General features: G+C 39.9%; 1 protein-coding gene across 2 annotated transcripts; it reads right to left on the reverse strand.

Annotated features, from left to right (window-relative positions):
• Nucleotides 1–261: 261 nt before the first annotated feature.
• On the reverse strand, nt 262–23,647 carry dennd4a (DENN/MADD domain containing 4A). 2 transcript variants are annotated; one of them, XM_075469938.1, is made up of 31 exons: nt 23,456–23,647; nt 18,697–19,021; nt 18,267–18,513; nt 18,101–18,170; nt 17,839–18,008; nt 16,753–16,991; nt 16,591–16,657; nt 16,387–16,445; nt 16,139–16,283; nt 15,712–15,887; nt 15,264–15,364; nt 14,104–14,322; nt 13,373–13,518; nt 13,086–13,106; nt 11,767–11,900; nt 11,311–11,443; nt 10,792–10,998; nt 10,550–10,678; nt 10,311–10,455; nt 8,316–8,438; nt 7,137–7,247; nt 6,429–6,503; nt 5,547–6,319; nt 5,231–5,441; nt 4,515–4,606; nt 4,237–4,412; nt 3,594–3,990; nt 3,019–3,127; nt 2,598–2,760; nt 2,435–2,499; nt 262–1,956 (listed from the first exon to the last, which is right to left on the reverse strand). In XM_075469938.1, exons 2-31 carry the CDS (start codon nt 19,005–19,007, stop codon nt 1,820–1,822), a joined length of 5,151 nt encoding a protein of 1,716 aa, XP_075326053.1. In that variant the 5' UTR covers nt 19,008–19,021; nt 23,456–23,647; the 3' UTR covers nt 262–1,819. The 2 variants fall into 2 exon arrangements, with proteins under 2 accessions (XP_075326053.1, XP_075326054.1); XM_075469939.1 differs by lacking the exon at nt 13,086–13,106.
• Between the last annotated feature and the right edge of the window lie 2,341 nt (nt 23,648–25,988).

Here is a 25,988-nt window from a genome sequence, read left to right on the forward strand (position 1 = left end):
TTGAGAAGGACAACAAATACATTCATACTATATATTTTTTTCTTTTTACAAGACACTGTGTATAAAATGTAAAGGTAGAGGTCTAGAATACGGGAACATCTTGGACAATTTTGATCTCCTAATATGAATTTTGTATAAAATGTATGTTTACAAATGTATACAACTATCGTTTTATTACTGTATTGACCTAGAGATCCTTAGCTTTGCTTGATCTTAGTTTTTATCTAAAAGGTCACATTGAAAATAATAAAACTTCAAATCCATAGGATAAATGTGTTTATTCATAAATGACAGAAAATTATAGATCCAACCAGGGAAGAATTTTTTTGTTTTATATTCAAAAAATCATAGAAATTTGTATCTGCGTTACAAATATCAAACAACCAGAACCATCAGAACCATTGTTCAAACTAACAATTAGTGTAAACAACACGTAGACATAAAATTATGTTTTGGTCATCAGTGGTTTTTCAGACATTTGTTACAAGGTGGTTACAATGCAAATGTACATGCTGTGAACTTGGTGTTCGCTCCAAGCACACAGCCTTAGCTAATCCAGCATTGTAGCATCATAAGTGATTTGGAAGTCCAGTCATAAGCACAATATGAGTGAAATCTAGGCAGATTTTTTTGTCAGTTCATAGTAAAAGACAATACTGAGACAGTCAACCATAACACTCAATTTTAAAAGTGATTTTGACTTAGGGCAGGCCAGAGCTTTGACATTTCCATTCATAAAAGCAGTGCAAAGAAACCTGCACTATCATCTGTTCAAAGATACAGCCATTTACAGTATGTGGTTAAAATGTTATTTTTCTTTTTCTCTGTATGTCACATTAAACAGTGCACAACTGTCCGAAGATCTAAAACTGACATTTACATCATACAAAGAGGACCAAAAACAAAGTATACAAAATACTAGAGCCAAATACCCTGTACATTTTTCAGGATCCATAACTGCGTCAGTTAATTCTTTATAGATAAAAATAAAAAGTTGCTTATTAAACCAAATGAAACATTATCTGTCCACATTTGATTGTACTGTTTTTAAAGAACTGCCATTGGTGGTCACATAAAACACAAAAAGGATTGAATCTTGAATCTCAATTTCAAAAAGCTATTGCTTAAAAATCAGGAAATAAATCTCATACGTATCATTCCCTTTAGGGCTCTTTTGGTGCATTGTTACAAAACACAAGGATGAACAAATATACACAAATCACACATATTTACTATTTTTGTGTATTATGGGCAGATTAGCAGAAATGCGTTTACTTCTCTCAGCTGAATCTATGGCAGCACAGTCAATTCTGCAGCTGCCAAATAAAATAAGACTTGGCTGCTGTTTAACTCAATTATGGAAGTGAAGAATAAAAATCTCATCCTGTCAAAGTGCTATTTAAAAACATGGACACATGTAAGTATGTGTAACACACACATACACACATAACAACAGTCTTAACAAGGTCACCAGGACCACCAAGGAATTTCAACAATGTGATGTACACTTAATTTTAAATACTTATTCACAGCTTCAACAGAAATAAAGGCATAAAATAGATTGTATAATAACTGTACAAATATATTTACTACAGGTGTGCTGAAAATATGGTTGATTTTCTAAATATTTACAAGGCCCGTGACTTCATACCTCTCAGCTCTGACAGTACAAGAAAGTCATGGCAGTTGCTTTACATTGAGCGAAATTTCCCATTGTGCTTTATAACAGCTCAAGTCAAGTGAGCTGGTCCTGAGTCTGAAGAGCAGTCTGTCGTAACAGCAGACGTGACTGTGGTTTGAGGAAAAACAAGATGGAAGTTCACAAACCGGGAGCTCCAAAAGTCCTCCTGCACTCCATGACCCCCGCTCCAGGGGGCCGATCACAGTTGTGTGTCAGTTTGACCTGGTTGGGGCTGAGCCGGTCATAGGCCAACCTGTACTCCCGGTCAAAAGCATCTGTAGCGAGATGAAAAGAATGGTAAAAATGATTGTAAAAATGTCAGTTTTAGTGTCTGAATAAACAGGAAGACTAGTCTACAGTAATGCAAGCGACTCTTTAGCGCCCTACTTAGACAGACCAACAGTGAAAGAAGAGGTAATCAGATTTTATGAAAATATACGTTAAGAAAAAGTTCCACATTGTGAAAATACTCATCTCCAAGCAAAATTCCTGCATTATGTACCCATTACTAAAGGTGTTACTCAAAGCTTCAAATCCTGAAGTACTCATATCCACGGGAATCTACAGTATTCCTTTGCCAGTAAAAAGCCCTTTGCCAATGTAATATTATTACATTTATTGTCTTTTTTTAATAAAATTTTCAATCTGTCTATCTGAACTGTAAAGGTGGACCACCTAATCGAAAGACCATCAAAAAGACCAACCACTGCTGCCAGCACGACTCAGAAAAGGATGTCAGGGTTTTGAACTTACTGATATTAATGTTGTTCTTCCCCAAAGCCACCAGAGTTAGGAACAACAAATCTCTGTAGAGACTCCTTTTTGTGCAAAAGAAGACAAAGGAAATTAGACTTTCCATCCATGTCATCTTTTCTGCATAGTTGTAGACATATTATAAACATATTTTTCTTCCCACCTCTGTCTCTTGAAACCCAACTCGGGCCCCAGAAGCTGGATGATCTGGCTCATGGGCTGATAGACATCACTCTTCTTAATGCTCCTCACAAAGCCCTGCAGTAGTTCCACAGTAAAGAGTTGGCCTTCTTCACACAGCCCCGAGCGGATCAAGGAGTTGGCACCTGCAAAGACATAGACAAAAAAGCCATCCTGTTCAAAGGCTCATTCATCTCCATCACAATCAAATCAATTCTGAAAGCGCTGATAAAGATGGCCTGACTAATATCCCTGAGCTGAATAATGCATCGTGTTCTAGTATGCATTATTCAATTTGCATGTAGATATCTGACCTTACAACCAGAGAACTTTTCTGAAAGTAATTTCAACTTTTGTAATACACTGGAATGGAGTCTGTGCAAGTGAATGCAACAGTAACTTACAGTGTGTGTTCCACAGGACATAGCAGGGTTGGACTTTGTCTTGGTGCAACTTCAAGTTGTCCCACATAATTCTCACAAGCACTTGCTTACTGTCCTCGGGTGAAATGATCTGAGAAGTACAGAGAGGGACGGAATATGTGGAATATTGATCTCTTATTGCATCAGGCTTCATGTATTGAATTTAAATCTTTAACAACATTTCATTACAGATGTGTGTTGCTTTCATAAAGTATCATCTTTTGATTGTTCTTTTTCTTAACTAACACTATAGTATTATACCCTAACCCTCCTATAGGAGGTGCCAATACCACAGTAGAACAGACCAACAAGATGTTTTATCATTCCTGGAAACCTGAAATGAAATGTCTCTCAATGTCCTTTGATTTAGATATGGTTTAAAAGTTATATGATATATATATTATTTTTTTTAGCTTAGCTTGCTAGTAAGCTTGATAGTCATGAAAGTGCTACAGATCTTCTTGTTTCAGTGCCAAGGGTGACATTGTGTGACTATTCCTCTAGAACAGAGTTGATAAGATGACAGCTGATCAACTCACACACATTGATATGTTTACCTGGTCTCCCTTGCTGCAGTGTTGGGAGGCCGGGATGAGAGCCGGCAGGTTACTCGGTAGCTCCAACCTTTTGAAGTACCACACAAGGTTCCAGAAGACAATGGGGTGCTGGTCGACAACACTTGGGCAGGAGATGGCCTGGTCTCCTTCGTTCACCAGCAGGCTTTCCAGCTCTTTCCAGAGAACTAGAGGGCTAAGATAGGGCACTGTAACCTGATCAGAGGCGGATGCTGCAGTTGAGGCTGGCGCAGTCATGCCAGCACTCCCACTGCTCTCCTGCTTCTGAGGGGTAGCTGCAGATGACTCAGCCGTACAGTCATCCACAGACATTTTGGCCTCAGGACTGAGTGGTGCCGACGTATCCTCCTCTTTAACAAGATTACTTCTCATAGATGACCTGCAGGGATACAGAGTGGATCTGTTTAAAGGGACCATGTGAATATAAGATGTTTTGTCTGTGTGTGTACATGTGTGTGCCACTGCTATTTTATTTAATTTGGAAAAAAGCAGGGCAACTAGTAATAGATGTATAGAGTATAGGAGATCAAAGATATTACACCTGTCATTACTACTGAACTCAGCTTGAAGTGACAAAGGGGTAAGGAAGACAAACTGTGGTCTCATCATACTGGTTATATTTTACCTGTTTTGTGGTCTTAGATCTTTGATTTCTACATTGAGAAAAGGCAAGAACGCTGTGCCACAGAAAGGACAGGTGCTGTTGAGGTTTGAGTCATTTGCTGTCCAGCCAGCCATTATCTCCTCATCATACACCAGACAGTCACATGTCTTACAAAGTGAACAGCTGGACATCAACACCTACAACAGAAAGCATCCAGACAAGGGAAGAATGATCCGTTAGTTCAGGCTCAGTCACTTTACAGATCAGTGTCCTATCAGGGATTCTGTATGAAATCTTACCTCTATCGTGTAATTAGGAGAGGGTTGGAAGCGGCTAGCGTCAGGGGAGGAATCTGGAGTGTGGGGAGCTTTAGAAGGACGTGCCAAACCCCCTGGACACAATGCAGGATCATACAATTAGAAACACAAGGCAATGCTAAGATTCAACAGCAATAAAATACATACATTGTTAGATTAAATAAAGCCAAAGTGGATCATTGCAATGAAGCAGCAACCTCTTCATCAAAGTCTGCAATTCAGGGACATTTAGTTTTTTGGGGCAGGTTCAGTGAATCTACGTCTCACATTTGTATGTCTTAGAGTGTGCATGTGAATGTGCATGCACGTGTGCATGTTCACGTATTCATGGCATGGGCCCTGTGGCTGGGTTCAGAAAAGCCTATACAAATTGAATCAGCCCTCATGCCTGTTGGCCTAGATTCCCACAGAACAACACCTAACTCTTTCCATGGCTGAGCCCTACTCTTACTCTAAATTTAGATTGTCAAGGAGTGTTTTTGCTCATGCCAAAACAAGCCTGCAGTTATAAAGAGGATGCAACAATCAAGACTCTAAACCAGGATTTTTTTTTCATCAGTGACTTTATCAGGAATACTTCAAACACATGTTGACTGCTCTTTTCGTCTAAAATAAATGTTCACATACAAACCAAAATTAGTAGATCTAGTGCAACAGTGTGCAATAAATATAAAATGATAAAAGGTTGTGTAACAAACCAGAGAAAGAGTTGTGTCTGAACACTCTGTTGGGGCTGCCCAGGTTAGTGTGGTTAGCCCCAACAGGGCTTCTCCTGAGCCAGGACACATTGCAATGCTGGGGGGAAGTAAAGCCCTCTGTGTCCAGACAGGAGTCATTATCAAGCAACGAGGAACATTCTGCCTCTGCTGAGGTCAGTGAGGAAACACTCATGCGGTCGCAGTTTGCATCCTGTAGGACACAAGAAAAAAAAAGTCATAACTGTGCTTGAGCTCCTCTTAGAGCCAGTTATCAGCGACGTACCGAGGATTTTTCTGAAAACATCACACTTCCTACCTGTGTTAATGAAGTCTGGGAAGACAAGCGAGAGTAGAGCCGACTAGCCCTCTCAGCCACACCCTTCCCTGCTGATATGACGCTGCTCTTAAAGATGTCAAGAGTTGGGGTCAATAGGGAGTCCATAGAGAACGATGAGGTGGAGGAAGTAGGGGATGATGGTGAAACCAAGGAGGAAGGCCTCTCCCTGTCTTTGCCACACACACCACCCAGAGGAAGAGATGGCGATGGTCTCAGCCTCTCCTTGGATCTGGCAGGGAGTGAGAGGTGTGTGTTGGAGCGGACCATGGTGGAAGACTGCGGGGAAGTGTGAGCAGATGAAGTACATCGAAAAAATGGGCTTGAAGGGTTCTGCAGGTCCATACTGGGCGTGCGGCTGCTCAGAGGGCTGTTGCCGTTATTTGTGTACACCTCAATCTCCTCAGTGAGGTTGTGGCTGGTGGTAGGTGTGCTGCTGTTGTCCTGATCACATTCTTTTTCTGTCGCCACCTGTGACAGGGGATCAAACCCCATCTCAATACCTGTCCTCCTCACTGTCCCAGCACTGCAGCTAACACTCCTCTCCACCAAAGGTTTCTGTTTATCAGTTTCTGTATCCTCCTCCTCTACTCCCCGCAGTCTGTCAGCAGGGAGATTGTGCTGTTTGGCTGTGCTGAGATGAGGGACGGTGAGTCTCACAGACAAGTCTAGAGATTTGGGCCTCTCTGCCTTTGGCAAAATGCCACCTAAAGGAGTGTCTCTACATGGACTGGAAACCAGCATGCTGCTACTGCCTGTGATGAAAACAAATGTCACAAAGCATTCAGGTCAGAGACATAAGTGCTGTTTATACACATATATAAAGTGACATCTTGACAATCTCCTTTTAGAAAAAAGACGTACCTGAATTGGAATCTGTTGATTTGCAACTTTTAGTAGAAAGAGAGGAGCTGCTTGTTGGAACATCAGTCTCGGGTGCTGGAGATTGAAATGATTATTTGTATGAGAGCAGGCACACTGAAATACATTTTTGAGCATTTGCCCTGTCTCTTACAGTAACGGATTATTGAAGACTGAAAAATAGTAATTATTGCAAAGGTTTGACTATTCAATATATAGTCAGTTCAGTGTGGCTGAAGTTCTGCTGTTTGTGCCAACATGAAGCTATTTCAGTAGGGAGGGGGAAGGAAAACTAGTAGCTGCGTGGATCCTCCAGGGACTTGTGTTCATCTTAGTTGAAAGATGCCTTGCATTCAAAGCCGAAACATAAAGTAACAAGCATTTAAGCCTCTGATGAACTGACACACCAATTAGTCAGGACTAATGACAATGAAAACTGGGACAGATATGAAGAGATGCAATTAAACTAAATCCAAAAATTCCAAAAAAATCACTTGCTTTTATAACACATCCATCAGAAAAATGTTTTTCTTGAAAACATCTAAATATAACAGCAAATGGGTGGACAGAGCATACAGTACACCCACGGTGTGATATCGTTCCCCAGCTTTTAAAGACAGAGCGTTCATTTTGCTGTTAGCTGTGACTCACTTCTGCAGATATGGTGATAAAGTGGGAAAGATCAGAAGTAAAAATGTATCCACAACTCACTAGACTGCCTCAGTGCTTTGTCTTCCACCAGTGCCATGTTGTCACTTTCTCTGCTGCACAATCTCTCCTCCTCTTTGGACAAGGAATCGTAGCCTTGGTCAGATTGTCCACCTGGAAAAGGTGAGAAGCTTTACTCTTCTGAGTTTTATCAATTTATTCACAAAATATTACTATCTTTATTCTTGTACATTTTCCCTTACTTTTTCCTTTTTTCCTTTAGAATAACTTTATTGGACTGAAATTGTGCTATTAGTCTCCATGGATAAGAGACAGCTGATCAGAGAGTTTTCCTTCAAAAGGAGCATAGTGACATTTCCAACAGCTTACAGCACATGACGCTCCCAGAATAGAAATGCAAGAGAGGTAGAAATAGAATGGTGTCTTTTGATAACTTGCATCATATTCATAAGGTCAAACTACAGAAAAATATATTAACCTACCCGACTGCAGTTTGGATCATTCTCTAATAACTTCTGCTTTCTAATAAAAGTTAACGGTACATATGCCGGATTGGAGTTGAGAATAATTTAGGTAGAAGGGATTTAGACTGCACATGTGCAACTAGAAGCCGATGCTCTACTTTCCCACAAATACAGTCTCTAAAGCATGATGTAAGGGAAAAGGCAAATGAAGAAACTATCAACGCGGCATCAAGGTAGCGATTATTAGCTCTATCAGTTGTAAAAATGTAGTTTACAACGGAGAAAAAAAACATTACAATGCAATCTCATTAAGCTTTTAGTTTATTCTGTATGGACATGTTAATATTTTGTCTTCAAATATTCTTCTTTTGTTTCAACAAGTGCCTCTTAAGATTTATGGATGTTCATATTTCTTGCCTATTACTGTATATTTGCATGGCAAACAATACATTCTTCCAATACCCTTCTGCTGTAATTTGTATCAGTTGTTATTCGTGCATAAAATTTTGCCACATCGTGGTCTTTCTGTTAGTTTCAAATGAGCTACAAAATGTAGAATTTTCAGAGCAATAATAGAAATTCTATCTATTGAAGCACACTGAGATATGAGCTAATTTATTGTTTATGAATCGCTGCCACTTTAAAAGTGGTAAATTAAATTAAATCAAATCAAGTAAGAGAATAGTTGTTTCGTAATAGACATGTGGAATAATTGCAGGTTTATTAACAACCAGAGGAAAAGGTGCTGTCTTCCTACCTGTACTTAATCCATCATCACTGGAGTCCATTTTAGTGAAGTCAGCGTCTATGGAGGTGCGCTCAGCAGAGTCATTGGCACTGTCCAAACTGCCATGACTGACTGTGTCAAGATCACTGCCGTCTACATGGAGATGAGAGAAGAGAGAGTGGATGAGAAGCTAAAACAATGAAATAGTACCAACAGGCCAGATCCTATGAGACCAGGGTACAAACACTGACTGAGCCATACTGTAAAAATGATCATCCACTGGAAAAGATACAAGAATGCTGTGAATCTCACATAGCTAAGATATTGACAGAATAAGACCAAACGTAAAAATTACTGCCTAATTTTTTTTTCTCAAGTGAGAGAGAAGTAGAGGATGAATCAACCTAACAAAAAAAAAAGCCACTGATCCTGTTTCCAATCCTAGAATTTGCACTTTCATCATAGTTACATGAAAGGTTGAGTAGAGTTACGGTTACAGCTCAACTTGGCTATTTAACTGGACCTCCTAGGGGAAGCATGGTTTTTTACTGAGGGGTGTCTAGTGCTGCGACGCTGGACTTTGTAAGAAAACATTCAAGACATTGTGCTGCTTCTTACTTTTTCTGTTGGAGATCATCATACATGTAAGTATAGCTGCATTCACTCCACAGACTAAGCTACTTGAATAGTGATTTTGTCAGTTAAGGCCATGGTTAAGAAAATATAGATTTTATCATAGCGACAGTCTGGAAATGCTTTAAGCGAGTCAAAGTGTTCTTAATGGGCTGATTTTCAATCAATTCTGACATGTTTAGCTGAATGACAAAAGAAACAAAAACACATGTTGATGAGAGGAGCCTTACTGGGAATTCAGCTGTGTTAATACTTTTGAATCTCGCTGAAAGTATACATGCAGAGTGATTCTATCCCAACCAGCATTATCTGGATGTGTTAGTCCAGCTTTGAAAAAGCTCGATCTTGTATAATTGTGGTCAGACTAGCATGTTTTTGTGTATTTTCAAAGTCCAGTTTTAGTGGCAACAACACAATGATTTGTTTTTGCGTTACATAAACATGCCTTTTGTTCAGTGACTCAAATGAAAATGAACACTCAAATACAGGAACTATAATCTAGTTTATAGTGTAAAGCACGATGTATTCATCAGTTCCCCAACACAACATCGTTATACTAATTAGAGCCTCTTTGTTTTGTTGACAGGAATTAGGGAATGTGTCATCAAGAGCAACCTGTGCACTGAGACTGCTGAAGAGGAAAACCGGTTTACTCTGTTTAATTATACTGTCATTAAAGAAATGCAGCCTGGGAACAATATGTGTTGGAAGAGGCTGGAGTTGGGATAAATGTTACGAGCCTTGACGAAGCAAGTGTCCCCGCAGGATCACACTAATTTACATGTGTTCTGTAGAAACAATGCCGGTAACTAAGAAAAAAAGCTACTAAGAGTAGTAAATAGCTATTTGTCTTTCATATTGCTTACTATCTATAATTTATAATGTAATGACTGGTGAACTTGTAAAATCAAACATCTTAATGGTCTGATCAATCATGGATATGAAGGACTGGTCCATGTGTGGTTAAACTGGTTGAACTGGTTCAGGTGTTATATCTATTTTGCAAGTGTGAGAGTGTACAATAATGTGCATGTGTAATAAACACTTAAAAACATTACATGAGATTTATGTTATTTATTTATTTATCTATGTTATGTTGCTAGATAATCTATTACCATGTGTTTTTGTATACTATGCTCCATCCTTCTGTGCATTTAGCAAAATAAAACAAGTGAAAACAAAATGATGACGAAAGGAAACATAGGTGTCCCTTCTGATGCACACAAAAAATAGTTTTCACCTTAGGAAACAGCAAAATATCTGTGGATTTATATTTATGCAATCACTGCAGTGATACTGAAAATATTTGTCTGGCTATGAGTTGAAATTATCTTTGGAAGAAGGGCTGATCAGGTATCAGATTTAGTTCAAAAGCTAGCTAAGTGTTCTCACCTGAAAGCTGAGGGTCTGTGTGTGGAGTCTCTTGTTTTCTCCCCGCTTGTTTGAATTGGAATACACCTAAAATCACGTTCCTCAGCTTCCCCCACAGAAAGTAGCCTCCTCTGGTGGTGGATGGCCAGGTGCTCTCCAACACCGCCTGAAGCAAGAACGTTATACAATACATTAGATCTAAAATGTATAGTTAAACTAGTTTCTTCCATACTGTTTGTGTTTATATTAGAGGAACAAACCTTGTTGTAGTACCCATAAGTAATAGCATTGGGCTGAACCCCAGCCTTCTTCATCTCAAACAGCACCCTGACAGCCAAGACTGGCTGGCTGTACTGGCCACACAACTGCAGAAGCACACGGTAACACACCTTGGACAGAAACAGCAATCATTTTCATGTTAAAAAAGCGCAATATGCTAATTTCAGAAAGTTCCACACTAAAGCACATCCAAATAGCACCACTGTTTTCTTCTGTTTCCTACCTCATCTGGAGCCTGCAGCTTCTTGTCTTGCATCTTTCTCAGCACATCATAAGCTGTTCGCAGAGCTCGCACTTTAGAGTGGCAGTTGCCAACAAACCCTGGCAAACAGATAAACCACAGGCCATAGCAGTGGCGCAGCAGACACTTGGACCACATCTGAGGCATGGATGAATACGTTTTGGCCATCCTCTGAGCTAATTTGATCTCCTGTGATAGGAAAGAACACAAAGAAATGATTAATTGCCCTATCAGTGGGGAAATTAGCATTTTGCATTCAGATTTCTACCCTTATTTGTAACTGTGTGGAGTAGTACAACAGGCAAATGTTTGCTTTTATATTGTTCTTTAATAGGAATGCAATATAAAAAGAAACCAGACAATCAGGGGACATTATGGTCGTATCTCTAAATGAAAATGAATTTGTGCTTTGTGTATTGGTTTCAGTAGGTTTTTAGCTAAATATAGTGGTATCTAAAGCTTACTAAATTTCAAACAAATCTCTCTGCTCATATGGCTGACCTGTTTAGAGCGTCTAAATATGGCTGTAGGGCTGACTGGGCTGCTGTGGCGTGAGGTAATGCCTGTTGATGAAGGATTTGGTCCCTTCAGTGGCTCCAGGTGCTCAGCACTTAACACAGGGAACCCAGAGTAGCTGCAGAAAGACACATTCTCACAATGATATAAACTGCATCACACACAAACACTGGCAAGGCAAATGAAATGTGCAATTGTTTTGCTCTGATACTCTGCAAGCTTGAGAACCAACATGTAGATTAAAAAGCCATGTGTTGCAGCTAAAAATAATCACACATGCTGGCAGCAGTGACGAAGTCTTCAAAAACAGAAAGAATTTATGCTAAGCCTCTCCTTTGGGAGCAGCAGTTTTGCTAACCCAGCACTCAAGCAGTAGAGAATAAAAGAAAGAAACAGAATGCCTTGTATCTGTCATTTAGATATGTATCTGCAGTCTGATACCTATAGCACAGAGGATGCTCTTCTCCCTGAGGTAGAGGAGGCAGTTCTGGAGGGTTGATATAGACCGTGTGCTCACTGCGATGGGATTCATCCAATTCAATCAGTCTGGTGTCCTCTGGCCGTTCAGCATCCATCTGGTTTGAAAGAGAAGCACACATTTGTCATTGTTTTTCATCCTTCCTTTTAGCTTTGCAATGAATACAAAGCAACTGTTGTACATGGTGCTTCGAGCCTTATGGGCATCTGAGACTGTATAAGCTCTCAGATCAGATATGAGGGTCAGTGACAGCAAACAGATATTGGCAATGAGCACATTATTTCTCACATCTGTATCAGAAAAATGGCGCTTGCCCCAATTCCATTAATCTAAAGGGCACTGCCAAAGTAGAGTCTTGATCCTATGAATCTTCCAGGACTAAATGGAACTAGGCTGCAGTGACCTGGACAAAATTAATGCCATGTTGCTCTAGAGACATGAAACCATTTGACTGTGTAGCTTTGGCAGCATTACCAGATACTAAACTGTCATATTAGTTTCAGCTCATATCTGACTGATTCCCCCCCCCCCCCCCCCCCGCCTATAAGGGAACAACAACAGCAGAATAAATCATGAAAGTCTACATTGCTAATGTGCAGTCACTTGGCTTATCTAAATTGAATGCCAGTTTCACAAAATGTTAATATTATGGGAGCAGTTGAATAGATCCCCAGTGGTACTTAATTAGCGTTTGTTCCACTCAGTTGAGTGGATGATTAGGTCAACCAACTCTAACTGACCCATCTGCCCCCACCTCAATTCTGTCCTTCCTCTTACACTCATGAGCTCTTTCTCAATCACCCATTTGTTGTCAACCTCAGCAGCAATGATGGTGAATGAATCAATGCTTCCACTTCTCAATAATAACTGCAATGACACAGGAGTTCTAACTGTTTTTACAGGATGTAAATGTGGCTTCCTGATTGCACAAGTTTGCAAGCACAGATATTTTTTGTTTTTTTGGGATAGAAGGGGGGTGGATGTTTTATCTTTTGTGTGTGTGTAACAAAGCATGTCGACATGCTTTGTTCATAAAGCCTGTCTTCACAGCAATTGTCATATAATAACATGACTACATATCAAAGGAATTCAACAGAAAGAAAGAAAGCAAGCAAAAGGAAAAGAAACACCGCACTGCAGTATGCAGCAAGTATATAGAAATGATCTCATCACTAAAGGGCTGGAAGAAGGGACACCGAGACAGAACTGAAAAAATGTTACAACACATTATCCACAGAAACACAGAAGGTTTTAATCTATAACACAAGGTCTGGAGGCTTACCTTGTTTCCAGTGGTGAATAACTACCAGGCATGAGAAATAATGATAGACAAAGAGCAGGGAGAGATGGAAAAAGGCAGAAAATGAGAGGACAGAAAAAACATTTTTAAAAAGCAGGAATGAACAGTTTGAAATTGTAGGTGAAAAAAGCTTTCTAGCAATCTTTCTAAGAGTCATTGATTTGTTTACCACAACATTCTTTTGACTAGTTCTTGCATCTAGAGTGACAACCCCTTCAAATTAAATGAGACACAGTCGATTCATAAGAAAGATTAGCGGTAAACCTCACCTTATCAACACACTCATCAAAGAAAGCCAAGCTGGCGTCTTTGTCACTGACAAAAGAGCACTCCTCTATGAAACGGCTGAACATTTGAGTCTTGGTCATGAGAGTGTAAAACCTCTGATGGGAGCGATCTCTGCTCTTCACAAAGCCTATGAAAAAACAAAACAAAGACAGAAAAAACTCCACTATTCAATGAAAAACTTGAAAAGTGGGCCTTAATATTTGTGTCATGAAATCTCAGTTCTGTATTCCTCAGTCTGTTATTTACAGGGTAAAGATGCACATTTAACCATAATTTTAGGAAATGAATAGTGTGGTATAAAACAAGTTGTTCTCTGCTGCATCAGTTGCATAATAGCTCACAGATGTGCTGGGACATTGGGCTATTAATCATGCCGCTTCCCAGAAATTGTCATCCAAGGCTAATTTTCACTGAGGCTTAAGTTAAATCAACAGCAGTGATTTAGGACACATTTTGAAGCCTTCAGCATCACTCAAACCCCAACCCTCCAACTTACAACAGCATTAAAAACAAGGGCAGGGAAGCAATTACTTGTCAGCGAACTCTGTGATTACATAAGTGCAGCATACTCTCCTCATAAAATACTTGTCTGATCTTTATGTAAGAAACAATTAAACACAATCACCAACTGACAAAGATAACACCACAAAAAAAGTTCTCAAGTTTTCATGTCTTCACTGAAATTGTTTCAAAGGCTGAACCTGAAATGTACCTTGGAGGTCAAAAAGCGAGCCGACATCAGTAGTCTTCTCAGATGGAGCTTGGGTGATGGGCTGCAGGTAGGAGCGATAGCCTCGTAGGATGGCTGCCATGAACCGGAGGAAGGCCTCCTGGATCTCTAACTCTAGGGTATGGAGGCTTTTTCCACTGTACAGTTCACTGTCAGTCACTGTGTGGTCTATCTGAACATCATCACGATTAAACTGACCACCTAAGAGAACAAAACAAGAGATGATTTAGAATCTTTATGTATGTAAACAATTAGATAATTGAAAAAAACTCTTATTAAAGATCACTCAAGTGCCACACAGATAAACATGACATTACATCAGCTAACCACAAAACAGCTACTTATTTTACATTCTATTATGATGCCAGATATCACAATATCATAACAGAAATCCATCAGTTAAGGTGGAACTTATTCCAAAGAGGGGATAATCACACAAGGAGGTCTTGGTAAACTTAAAAAGTCTAAATAGTCTTGTTTTCCACCACTGGAACTAGCCAAGTGAGTTCTAAGTACAGCTACTATAAGGATTTTTTGGAAGAAAAAAAAAACAACTCCCTATACCACTCAATCTTAGGTGAATGTATGTGACAAAGAAAAACCCTCAAAACCTGTTCCATTACTAAATTTTCCAAACTCATTACCGTTTCTTATCAGAGAGATACAGCTTATGCCATGATGTACAGGTTCAGCGTCCACCCTCAGTCTTACTATATGAAGACAGTGTAGGCTTGCACGTCAAACAGCAGTACAGTAACCATCTCAGTTGCTAAATTTTTTTTTGTCATTTTAGTCTCACCAATGCATTGTTAGATTTGAGACTTACGTTGTGTTTGTCTCAAAACTTTTGTCGCAAAATTACGTGTCTGGAGGCAAATAAACAGAAAAAGCTATCTTGGCTCTTTGTGTAAATGTTTGAGACACTTTATGCTCGCCCAGAGTTCCTGCAATGAAGAGGCGATAATAACAAAACATCTACAAAATCTCCCGTGTTGCAGTAAAGATCACAAATTGCTTTATCTAACAGTGACTTAATGCAGTTTTCCCGTTGACAGAGTAGGCTGACTCAACAGATTTACATAGCCAACCTAAATTATGCATGAAATAACTTAGAAAATGACACAGCATCTAACATGACTCACCCTCTGTGAGCTGCTGATAGAGTTTATTCAGGGTATTCAGAAGATGTTTGCAGGCTCTCCTGGGCAAGATTTTCCACGTTAAAGCCTTCTTGTCATCTTTTCTGAAAGCACACCATATGGTTTTCATTACATTGGGAGGACAGTCGAGAGACATTGAAAAAAGATATAACAGATTCACTTACATCAGCTCTGACAACTTAATCTCTTTGCAAAATTGTTTGAGTTGATGTGTGAGCCAAGTTTGCTCTGTACAGTAAGAATATTTCACATTCCAGCTCTAGTCATTGCATAAGAAAGGCTCTTACTGACAAATACTGATAACCTTGGGGAATAACTTTCAGAGCAGACCAATACAAACCGAAATGGTAGAGGGATGTTTTTTCGTAGGGTGTAATAAAGTTGGAGGTGGATATCTATTACAGACTCTTTGCAGTCAGAGGTCACTTACTGAGAAATGGTGTTTGTGTCTAGATCCACACAGCTGATATCAGCTGGAGGCACATAAAGGTCAAAGTATCTGGAGTCCAGACCGACGATGAAAGGACACGGTGCACTTAGCACATCAGCCAGGGCCAGCGGGCACAGAGGGATGTAGGGGCATGGCCAGTGGAAGGGAAAGATCATCTGAAAGGGAAGAGACATATCCATTAGTATAGTGAATAAATATCATCAGTACACACAGCGATCCAAACATACACTGAGTTTTTCTCCAGTCTTTTTTTTTCTAGCTCATATTTGAGAACTTCATGTGCAAATTTCATAGACTGTTTTCAGAGGAGACAGGAGACAAGACAATCTTATATTATACGAAAATCAGTTCACCATTTTTTAATACCGTAATCATCAAACGAGGAAATAAAGAACAAAAGACTTACTGACACAAGGGCCTCTGTAACACTGGTGAGCACAGCTGGACGCAAGGAATGAACCAGAATCTTGTGCTCCGTGACAGCCAATACAAGTAGAGTGGCTGCATTTTTCGGGCCCAGATTCAGCAGTAATGTGGAGAGACTCCCACCACTGCCACACAAAAACACACACAAATAAAGCCAGATTCAGAGGATACCTGAAATGACATTATCTTGTCATGTTATAATGTTGCGATTTACTGATGCTTCTGTACCTAAGAGGCAGTGGTGAGGACACAGGTTGGCTCAGTATCAGGCTGTCATGGGGAGAAAGCTGTGGAAGACATACACAAAAGCGTTAATGGGTTTGTGCATCAGTGGGAACATAATTTAGCTTGTGCCATTAGTGTATTTAATGGCCTTCATGTCAAACCAAATTCATCCAGAATTTATGTAGTTTCTTTCAACTTTAAGTTCACCTGCACAAGAATACGTGGTCTCTGAGTGGAGGGAAATGGCACATTTTGCATGAACTGTGAGATGTGCCTGTGAGAGATTAAAAAAACACAGTTAAATAAGGCAACATTTTATACATGTCTGACAACTATCTGGAAACGACTAAATCTGTATAGCTTGCTCACTTTTCAATAGGCAGTGCATGTGGTCCAGAGATGGAATATCTGTAGAGGAAAGTAAGAAAGCTCCTGAAGGACTGGAAAAAGGGCCAGTGGGAGAGTAGGCAGATGCTCTTGTTGCTGTAAACATTTCTGCTCCCATCAGGTCCTAAGTCAGAGGTTGGCAGTCCAAGCTGTGAGCGCTGACGCTCAGACAGGTTTTCCTCAGGGTACGGCTCATAGAACTGGATAGCTGCTCCGTAGACCTGCACACAAAGGAATCACAATGAAAGTGTGATGATCAGCATAAAGTGCATGTGATCAGCATGATGTACATCACAATGAAAGACAAGCCCCACACTGGCTATAAGTCCTTTGAAAGATTACATTATAGTAAGTTGTTTTGACACTTTCATAAGGGAATTTTCAGCATAATAAATTAGTTGAATCACGCTTGGTCCTTTGAAGGTCCTTTCCCAAATAAATGAACAAATTGTTCCAGGCATGATGTGCCAGGATACTCGTCTACAGACAAAGGGTTGCAGGGAAAAAGGAATACACTCAAGCATTCAAAGTTGCACTCCAGCCCAACCCCGAGTGGTGCATAAGCTATCCATTATTCAGAAGATGAGCTGCACATAAAAAAGGAAAAATCTTTTATGCTGCGTTGCTTTTGAAGGCTGACAGCCTTTTAGGATTCCAAACACAGACTTGAGACCATTTTTGATTCCAGTCAGAGTTTAGAAACTGATTGAAATGACCTATTATTCTTAGAATTACTACTGCAGTTCATCAACAAGGTAATCCATTACGGATCCTAATGAACTGTGAGGGGTGGATGGGGAACAGAAGATGAAGAGACGAACTGAAACGAGGCAATTAAGGAAGAATCTGTGTATTAAAGGGAATTTAAAAAGAACTGATGCAAACTTTGAGGGAACTCCTTAACTACTAATGATGTACATGAAACTTAGCTAGACTGATAAGAGTAATGATCTTTAACATTATCAGTAGGCAAATTTGTCTTTTTTTAGTATGTTCTACATGCACAAGAGAAAAATTCGAAAGAGAAATGTTGCTTTTTACAACACAGATATAAGTAAGTAGTATTACCTTTTCCCCAGAGGCCCCCGTCAGTACAAAGGTGGAAAAAACGGGCAAGGAGTGTTTGGTGTGTGCTGGCCAGCACTCAATCATTGCCCCCATAGGCAGGCAGAACATAGGCACTGACTCAGGCAGTGGGAAGGACTCATAGTCCTCTTCAGGGTACCTACACAACAGACCTAGGCACAACACAGTCAGACAGAGTTTACATAAGGAAACTATTTATTCCTGATATGTTTTTTATTAATGCAGATTCTGCATTCTAGTTTACCTGCTTTGTATGCAATTGCATTTGCTTTCGCCAGAGACTTCTTATAACAAAGGTAAATTGAGGATCCCCACTGTAATATGGAGAAAGAGAAACCATCGCAGATTAATGAGAGCCTGCAATAATTGTACAGACATACTCAACGTATGAGGATCATTTTGGAGCTCACCATGCTGCTGTTGAGGTTTTTGTCCACCTTGCAGAAGGTGTGAGGGGGTGTCTCCCCCTTGCCAGGAATGATGACGCAGACATCAGTGACAGCCAGCGAAGTGTGGGGCTGGCTCTTTGGAGCACGGCGGTAGGTGATATAGATGCGCTGGGACGATGAGCTGCTGATGTTGGCAGGGCGACCTGAGGGTGTGGTCTGGACAATGTGGCATCCAGGCTTCAGCTTCTCTTTCCACTCATATAGAACCCTTAAATGAAACACTCATGTTATACTTATCATATGAGGTTTGGAGAGCTTTGATAAAAGAAACTATTGAAGGGGATGTTAATCCAGAGGATATGTTTAAGAGCAGATTACATTGACCCAAGGCAGAGAAGTGATTAGTGTTGCTGGGTGAGTAAAGGGTCAGTGAGTGAGGATTATTCCTTACCCAAGATCTGTCAGTGGAGGCTTATCTCTGCCTCTCTTGAAGCACAAGAAGATCTGCGGGCCCCTGAGGCTAGCTCCATTGAGCTCGGCAGAGAGGCCTGAGGGGGTGATTTCCACACAGGTGAAGCCTGGGGGCACTTCTTCACCAAGAGAGCGGATCACCACAGCGACATCAGTGATGGGGGCTTTGGGTTTGACAGATTTGGGACCGGCGTCATCAAAGTGTAGATCCTCCTCCAGAGGCTTGGACGAGTCGGTGAGGCCGGCAACCACAAAGTAGTCAGCTACACGAGGCCCTTTATCCTCCATCATTTCCCATTCCCACACTGTGGGCGGGAGAGTAGAGAAGGGGGAAGGTGTAAGATGGCTTCCATTATTCATTTTATTAACTTTGCAAAATGTACTCCAGCTTCAAAACATCACCATGAAATAACAAGGCCAAACAGCATATGCTGACTTAAACTGTGTCATCTTTAAATTCCCTCCACGAGTACACCCTAATGATGGAGTTATAATCAAAGTGTTACATGAAACACTAGAATGGAAATATAATGCAGTAAGTAAATCATTTATTTGAGGCACCACTACCTACATTACAAATACACATTAACCAAAGAAATAACACCACATAATGAGAGCATCTGGAAGCCTTTAACATGCATTCCTGACTGCAAAAACAGTATTGCACCATGAAATATGGGAACATTTAAGACCAATGACCTTGCTACAGTATATGCCATGACTGATTATGTAAAATAAAACACACGCCCCTGTAGAGAGAAACAAAGAAGCAAAACTATGAGTTTGAGAGGACCACAACTGTAACTGAGCATTCAAAGCCTGGGTGCTTTGTAGAGCAGCAAACCCCTTTTTCTGAGCTTGTAGCAGGGTAATGTTCAGATAGCGTCAGAAATGCCATGATAAATGAAAGAATAGCAAAAGCGCTTGTGAACCAGCTTGTTATGGTTACATGACAACGTGTGGAGGCCTGCAAGCTCTCAGAGCACTGGGCCAGCTTATTGTACTTCAGCTGAAGAGCCTGCTTTATCTCTTTCAGCAGTTCCTCCACAGTCACCAGAAAACAGCTGCTTATTATTTCCACCACTGTGATATGTCTCAGTTAGTGTAAAGCGTGCCCCCTCCTTTGTACTGGATGTGTCACTGAACCCCGTCACTGAAGGAGCTGTGACCACGTCTCACCTACTTAGGACTTTGGCCTCCACTGTTTTTAAAGCTAATGTTTCTTATGATTGTTCTTCCCTCTGGTTGGGTGATGGGACAAGCACCACTTACAGGCTTAAGAAGTGAAAGCAAAGATTCATGCTGAATAATGAGAAATATTCATGACTTGTTAGTCACAGAACAAACAACATTTAAATTCAGGCAATTGAATTAGTATCACCAGAAAGTATTAGTATCACCCTTCAAAACATTTTACCAACATCATTTAATTAATCACCTTTGTTGTTTCATAAGTCTGTTGACCATGAATACCAGGAAAGTAATTTTATGAATTATGATTTATCAACACAAGGTAGCTCATGGCCTTGCAGGCTTTGAACCAACATTTGTTCATGTTTATTTTCCCCTTAGGGAGGGGCTCTTTGTTCTAATTTGAGTTATTTGAGCTCTACATTGTTGAGCCTTGTCGGGATGCTTTCTTTCAAAAGTGGATATTACCATAAATCCTTATTTAATGGCAAAATATGCAAACATTCATGAAAGCAACACTTATGACACTTGTGTATCACAAGATTTGTTCTTCTAATATGCTTTCAGTTCTAGGAAATGATCAAAAAATTTAAAAATGTTGCCAGTTGCACAATCTAATTCTGGAAATCATAAAACGTCCGGAACGTGAGAGATAATGGACTCTTCCAGATACAAGAGGATCAACGCAACCCTGTTTCCAGAAAATTAAGTTGTGAAATATGAATGTGCAGGAAGCACATGCCTAAAAATATATCTAATCCTCTCCATAGCAACAACATTAAAACTGAGGGGTACTGCATGAAGGGTACTACCTCCAGTAGGGATCCTTAGGCAAGACCCCCTTACCCTACCCACCTACCAGTGTAAGTTGCTTTGGATAAAAGCGTCTGCCAAATGCATAACATTAACATTAAATTCAAAAAAGAAAAAGAATGTGATGCTTTTCCAGTCCCCGCTCTGTGAAAGACTGTGAGGACAAATAGTCCAACAATTTAAGGACAACAACTGACAAAGAACTGCAGTTGGCCTATTGATGCATTTTGTTACATTTTACACAGTATCTCACTGTTTTTGGAAACACGGTTGTATTATATGAAACTATAGTCTTTCCAGAAACTCTGTTAGAGGGTCACAATCATTGCATAATCACCGTAAAAGACAGCTCATGATATGAATGAAAGACTCTGTGTTGACAGTCCATGTCATTTCGTAAAAAATGGTTCAGTTCAGTTCATCTACCTCCTCTTTAGTGTGACATAACACATCAGCCAATCCGTAAAAATACCTGCTCTCAGCTGTCATTGCACGAGTGCTGCTTTTGCTCAGATGCATCTCATAGCAGGACAGATGTGTCATATAATACTTGAAAGGTTTTGGATTAAATATAGATGTAATCTCCAGTTCCAACAACCACGACATCCACTGCGTCTATTCCTCCCCCTCAGCAGGAAGCACATGCCTAAAATGATATCTAATCCTCTCCATAGCAACAACATTAAAACTGAGCAGTGAAGTGAAGATTGAACAATTCCCTCTCTGATGCTGCATGAACATTCAGGTTGTCTTTAAGTAAACTGACACCACCTCATCATCACAGATGTGCTTGATGTATTTTAGGATGTCTGAGAATGATGTCTTATATTACTTTCTATAAAAACATAGTTTCTGTCTGCTTATGCCATTACATATTTCCAGGTTGCTGGCACATTGAAACCCCATCTCACCTCTGAGTGAACAGCAGTGTCCACAGTATTCAGCTTTTTTTATTGACTATGTTGTCTGTAACTGTTTCTTCTTTCCTTATTTTCCCAAACATTTGACACCGTTGGATCAGTTACAACAGCTGGATCCTTTGTTTGATTGTTATGATTTGATTTCCTAACATTTAGTCAATCTAAAAGACCTTTCTAAACTCATCTGAGACCCTGCTTTGTGAAAACATTATGGGCAATCCTGTGTTAGCTCACGACTGGAAGTAAGTGACTCACAGTCTCCTCAGGAACTGCAATCTTTTCATTCACCTCACTTTTTTTCATAATAACTCTACATATAAGGACATGGCGGATTTCCTCTTCTAGCCAGCTAACAAACTAACTTCCCTATTCACATCCACAATTGACGTCATGAGTCATCTCAAACTGTCTGCTTAGCTGTTATAATGTTTTCATCATTTATCAGTATGATTTCCCTCTAAGGGAGGCTCAAAGCTAAGATTTCGCACATCAGATCTTTTTCTGTACTTCCACAAAAATTTTACATATTCTGTGCTGCTTTTGTAGTCACTGTATCACTGCAAATGTAGCAATTCTTCAAGATTTAAACACACTTCTGCTTTTAGTTGAATGTATTTGACATCTATTAACTTGTAGTCTTAACTAGCAACTAAAATAAACTGAGTTATTCATTTTAATGGTTCTGGAATAATGTTCCCAACTTGCAGCATCAAAGAGACAAAACAGCATTGAAACTGCCAAAGAGTTTGAAGGTGATACTCAATGGAAAAAAAAGGTAAATATATATTTTTGAAAAGAAGACTACAGTTTATGTTATGTTTCTTTTTTTCTTGTCCCCAATGACTCAATATATTATGGAAGAAACCTTTTTTTCTATCTTTACAGAAATTTGATACCAAACCTTTAAAAATCGATCACCACTGCTTGGGGCGTTCAGGATGTGAAACCAGATTTGTGACATCGTGTTGTTCTAATTTGTGACCCAAGAGACAGAGGCCGCGGCAGCTGGAAAGTCAGCCTGTGCAGGGATTACCAGGCTGTGTCAACAGCAGGGGGGCAGGGAGGATGGGCAGCCTAATCTGAGAGGGAACCACCGCGACATTTCTTTTACTCTGCATCTGTTCCCCCTTAGCTATGAAGGCAACCCTCATCCTCATCAGCCATTTGCTCTCCTTATGTTTGACATGGGGGGAACCCTGCATCCTTGATGAGGCGACCACACACGCCCAAGATAACCAGAACAGAAAGATGAGCGAGGACATACACCAAGGTGGTGTTAGAAATAGAAAAAAAAAAGAGCCCTACAGGATAAGCCTGCAAATCTTGAATCACGTGCAGCGGGAATATTTGGTTTAAACACGACGCAGCCAAATAGACCTATGATAAAATATCTCTGACCAGAGCGACCACAACAACAGAGGGGGTTTCTCATTTGCCCACATCTGAAGGAGACATGGAGCACGAACTCTGGATGCGATGAAATAATCCTCCATATGATTCATAGTAACCTATGGGCGCACAGCCAATCACACACAAGCAACGATACTCTGCATAACGCATTACAATAATAATGCAATGCATATAGCCGCAGGACAACAATTTCAACCGTTTATCATGTCAGTACTTTATCCAAATAAGCAACGTAGGATAATTCAAAACATCGCGTTAAAGGCAACACCGACAGCAATCATTACAGTTTAGATCGCAATGGCCGAATATAATAAAAAAAACATTATACGCGAGTGACATCTAAATTCCAGATTGAAGGTGTAAGCTTGTTATTTTGTGTTTTCAGTAAAGTAGAAACATACTCACGTCACAAAGATGGGAAGGTGATCTGTCGAATCTGAAAAAAAAAACTGATTTCTGTTGAGTCCTTAATGTTTGCTTCGTTTGTTTTTATTGATTTACCCCTTTCTACGCTTATTATTATTAGGATTTTTCTTAAAAAATCACTAGGTTAGACAGAATCGGGTAGTCGGTGTAGCTGTCCAGGACTGCTTTATATGCAGACCTGCGATGCTCACGTGACTGATTACAAACCTTACCGACGTCACTGATGACACTGCTGGCATCTGTGACAGAAAATCAACGTCTGAAACGGTGAAGAAACATTTGGTGTTTCCTCAAGATACGGAACAGCTCCAGAGCCCAAATAAGCATTATTATTTGTATTATTATTATTATTTATATTATTATTATTATTACAAAGGGAGCCTACCACGCAGGCACAAAGGTTTATCACAAAACCTCAGAAGAGGTTCAAGTTCCAAAAACAAGTATCAACTACCACACAGATGCAAAAATGACCAGAAACAAGACAATGAGGTGTGACCCAATACAAGTGAAGACTCAAACAACAGAAAATTTGGCCACAAGAGAACTTAGGAGAGGAAAAAAGGATAGAAATGAGGCAAGGCGTGACCCAAATGAAGCAAAAAAAAAAACAACCACATGGAGAAGTGAAATCATACAGTTCTGAGTACTTTCAAGTGTCTTCAAATTTCATTGAAGAGTGTATTGTTCTAAAGAATCAGCCACATTATAGTCACCAAGTCTTCCTTTTTTGTGTTGTTCAATCAATGCCCAGATTGCGATGAACCTGCTAATATACCTCTTTGAATTTCTAATGACAGAATATCTTCGATGTTGAGTCAGAAATGTCGTACATATCTTGCTTGTTTATTAAGGATAATTTGATATTGTGTCAGCTTCTGTGTCTGTACGAAAATTATCCAAATCTCCCTCGTCGCAACACAACGAGTGTTTCTTCTTTGTTTTGTTTTGTTTTTACACTGTCCTTCTAACTGGTGTGGGAGTAGATGACGTGTCCTTGCTTCAAATTCTGCCTCCCTTGGGATTAATAAAGAGCAACTACTATCTACATGAAGTTTGCAGTATAGGTAAAGTCTGGTTTGGTCTGAAGGAAAAACAGAGCTGTGAAATCCCCACATAATTACTGAATGAGCTATGGCACGGTAAAGACTTGACCCTCAATGTGTTGTGTCTCTGTCAGCCAGCTGTCGGCTGAACCTTTGACTGAACCTAAGAGGATGTACACAAATTAACAAAATCCACTTGACTTAAAAGGAGTAAAGGCCCAGCTGATTCAGAACACTGCCATCTACTGCCCCTGTGTGGTTACTATCAAGGTACACAGTTTTTAAAATCATTCCAGGGAGTTTAGGTGGTCTCCATTTTCATATCTTGCTGTGTCATCTTTGATGTTGCTATTGAATGTTTGAAGTAATAATATCAACATTGTATTGATCTTACAGTTTTGTGGTGTAGCGGAGTAAATGTTTGAACATTCCTATAACATGTTGGTGGGTTAATTTTGTTACCTTTCCGGTTTGAGTAGAGAAGCTCTAGTTGGATTAAAAATAAAACAAAAAAGGGGGAGAAACGTAGATATGAATCTACAAGCAGAGTCAGAATAACAGCTTGAGCGCTCAAAGTGAATTGCATACTCAGCAGCAGCAGAAAAGGGCAGATTCTCATTTATCCTTCGGAGATTGAATCCCACACAGACAAAAGACAAATGACTGCACTCTGTGATATCTGTGTAGAAACAGAAACCATCTTCTGCCTTCACCTGAGCCTCCCATCACACCAAATTCTTGTCTTCTATTAAAGGCATTCACAGGCATTTAATCCTAACCCTAACCCAAGGTACAGGGTGTGTAAGTCAAATCGCTGAAGTTGTATAGTGAACTTTCTAACCTTTCTTTTACATAGGTCTACTAATGTGAATTAGGTTCCGCTAACTTATTTAGTATCTATACACATCTTGGGATCTTGACAGGACATTGATTTTAATTTTAAAGTACCTGTCCATCCTACACAGGCTGGAAATACCGGAGAGTTTGCGAGCTGAAACAAGTTCAGCCTGTACTAGCCAGTTTGCACATTTGATATGCATCTGCATCATCTAACAGCAATCATGTTTAATATAGTCTTCTACTCATCCATTACTCAAGATGACTGAGTCATTATTTTTTCATTTAGCATAAATGATTTGCAGCAAAAGATCATTTGATGTTACCGATAGAGTCAGAAGGAAGTTTAGAAATAAGAAGTTGTGATCTCTCTTATACACTTCTTCCTGTCTGAAACATCTGACAGTGTGGTTATATAGCTTCTGCAGAAACATTCATCACCAGCTCTGACACTGCAAGACATGTTTTGATCTCAGTGGATAGCTCAGTATCAGATCTTGAGCTGTAGATCAGAAATAAGATGACAAAAAATACAACACAGCAACTGCTAAAAGGGGGAAACAGAGGCAGCCCATGGCAGCAAGCAGTACACCAGTGACATATCAAAAAGATATTTCAACTTCAAAAAG

Source organism: Odontesthes bonariensis, chromosome 7, assembly GCF_027942865.1.
Source record: "Odontesthes bonariensis isolate fOdoBon6 chromosome 7, fOdoBon6.hap1, whole genome shotgun sequence".
Taxonomy (NCBI): domain Eukaryota; kingdom Metazoa; phylum Chordata; class Actinopteri; order Atheriniformes; family Atherinopsidae; genus Odontesthes; species Odontesthes bonariensis.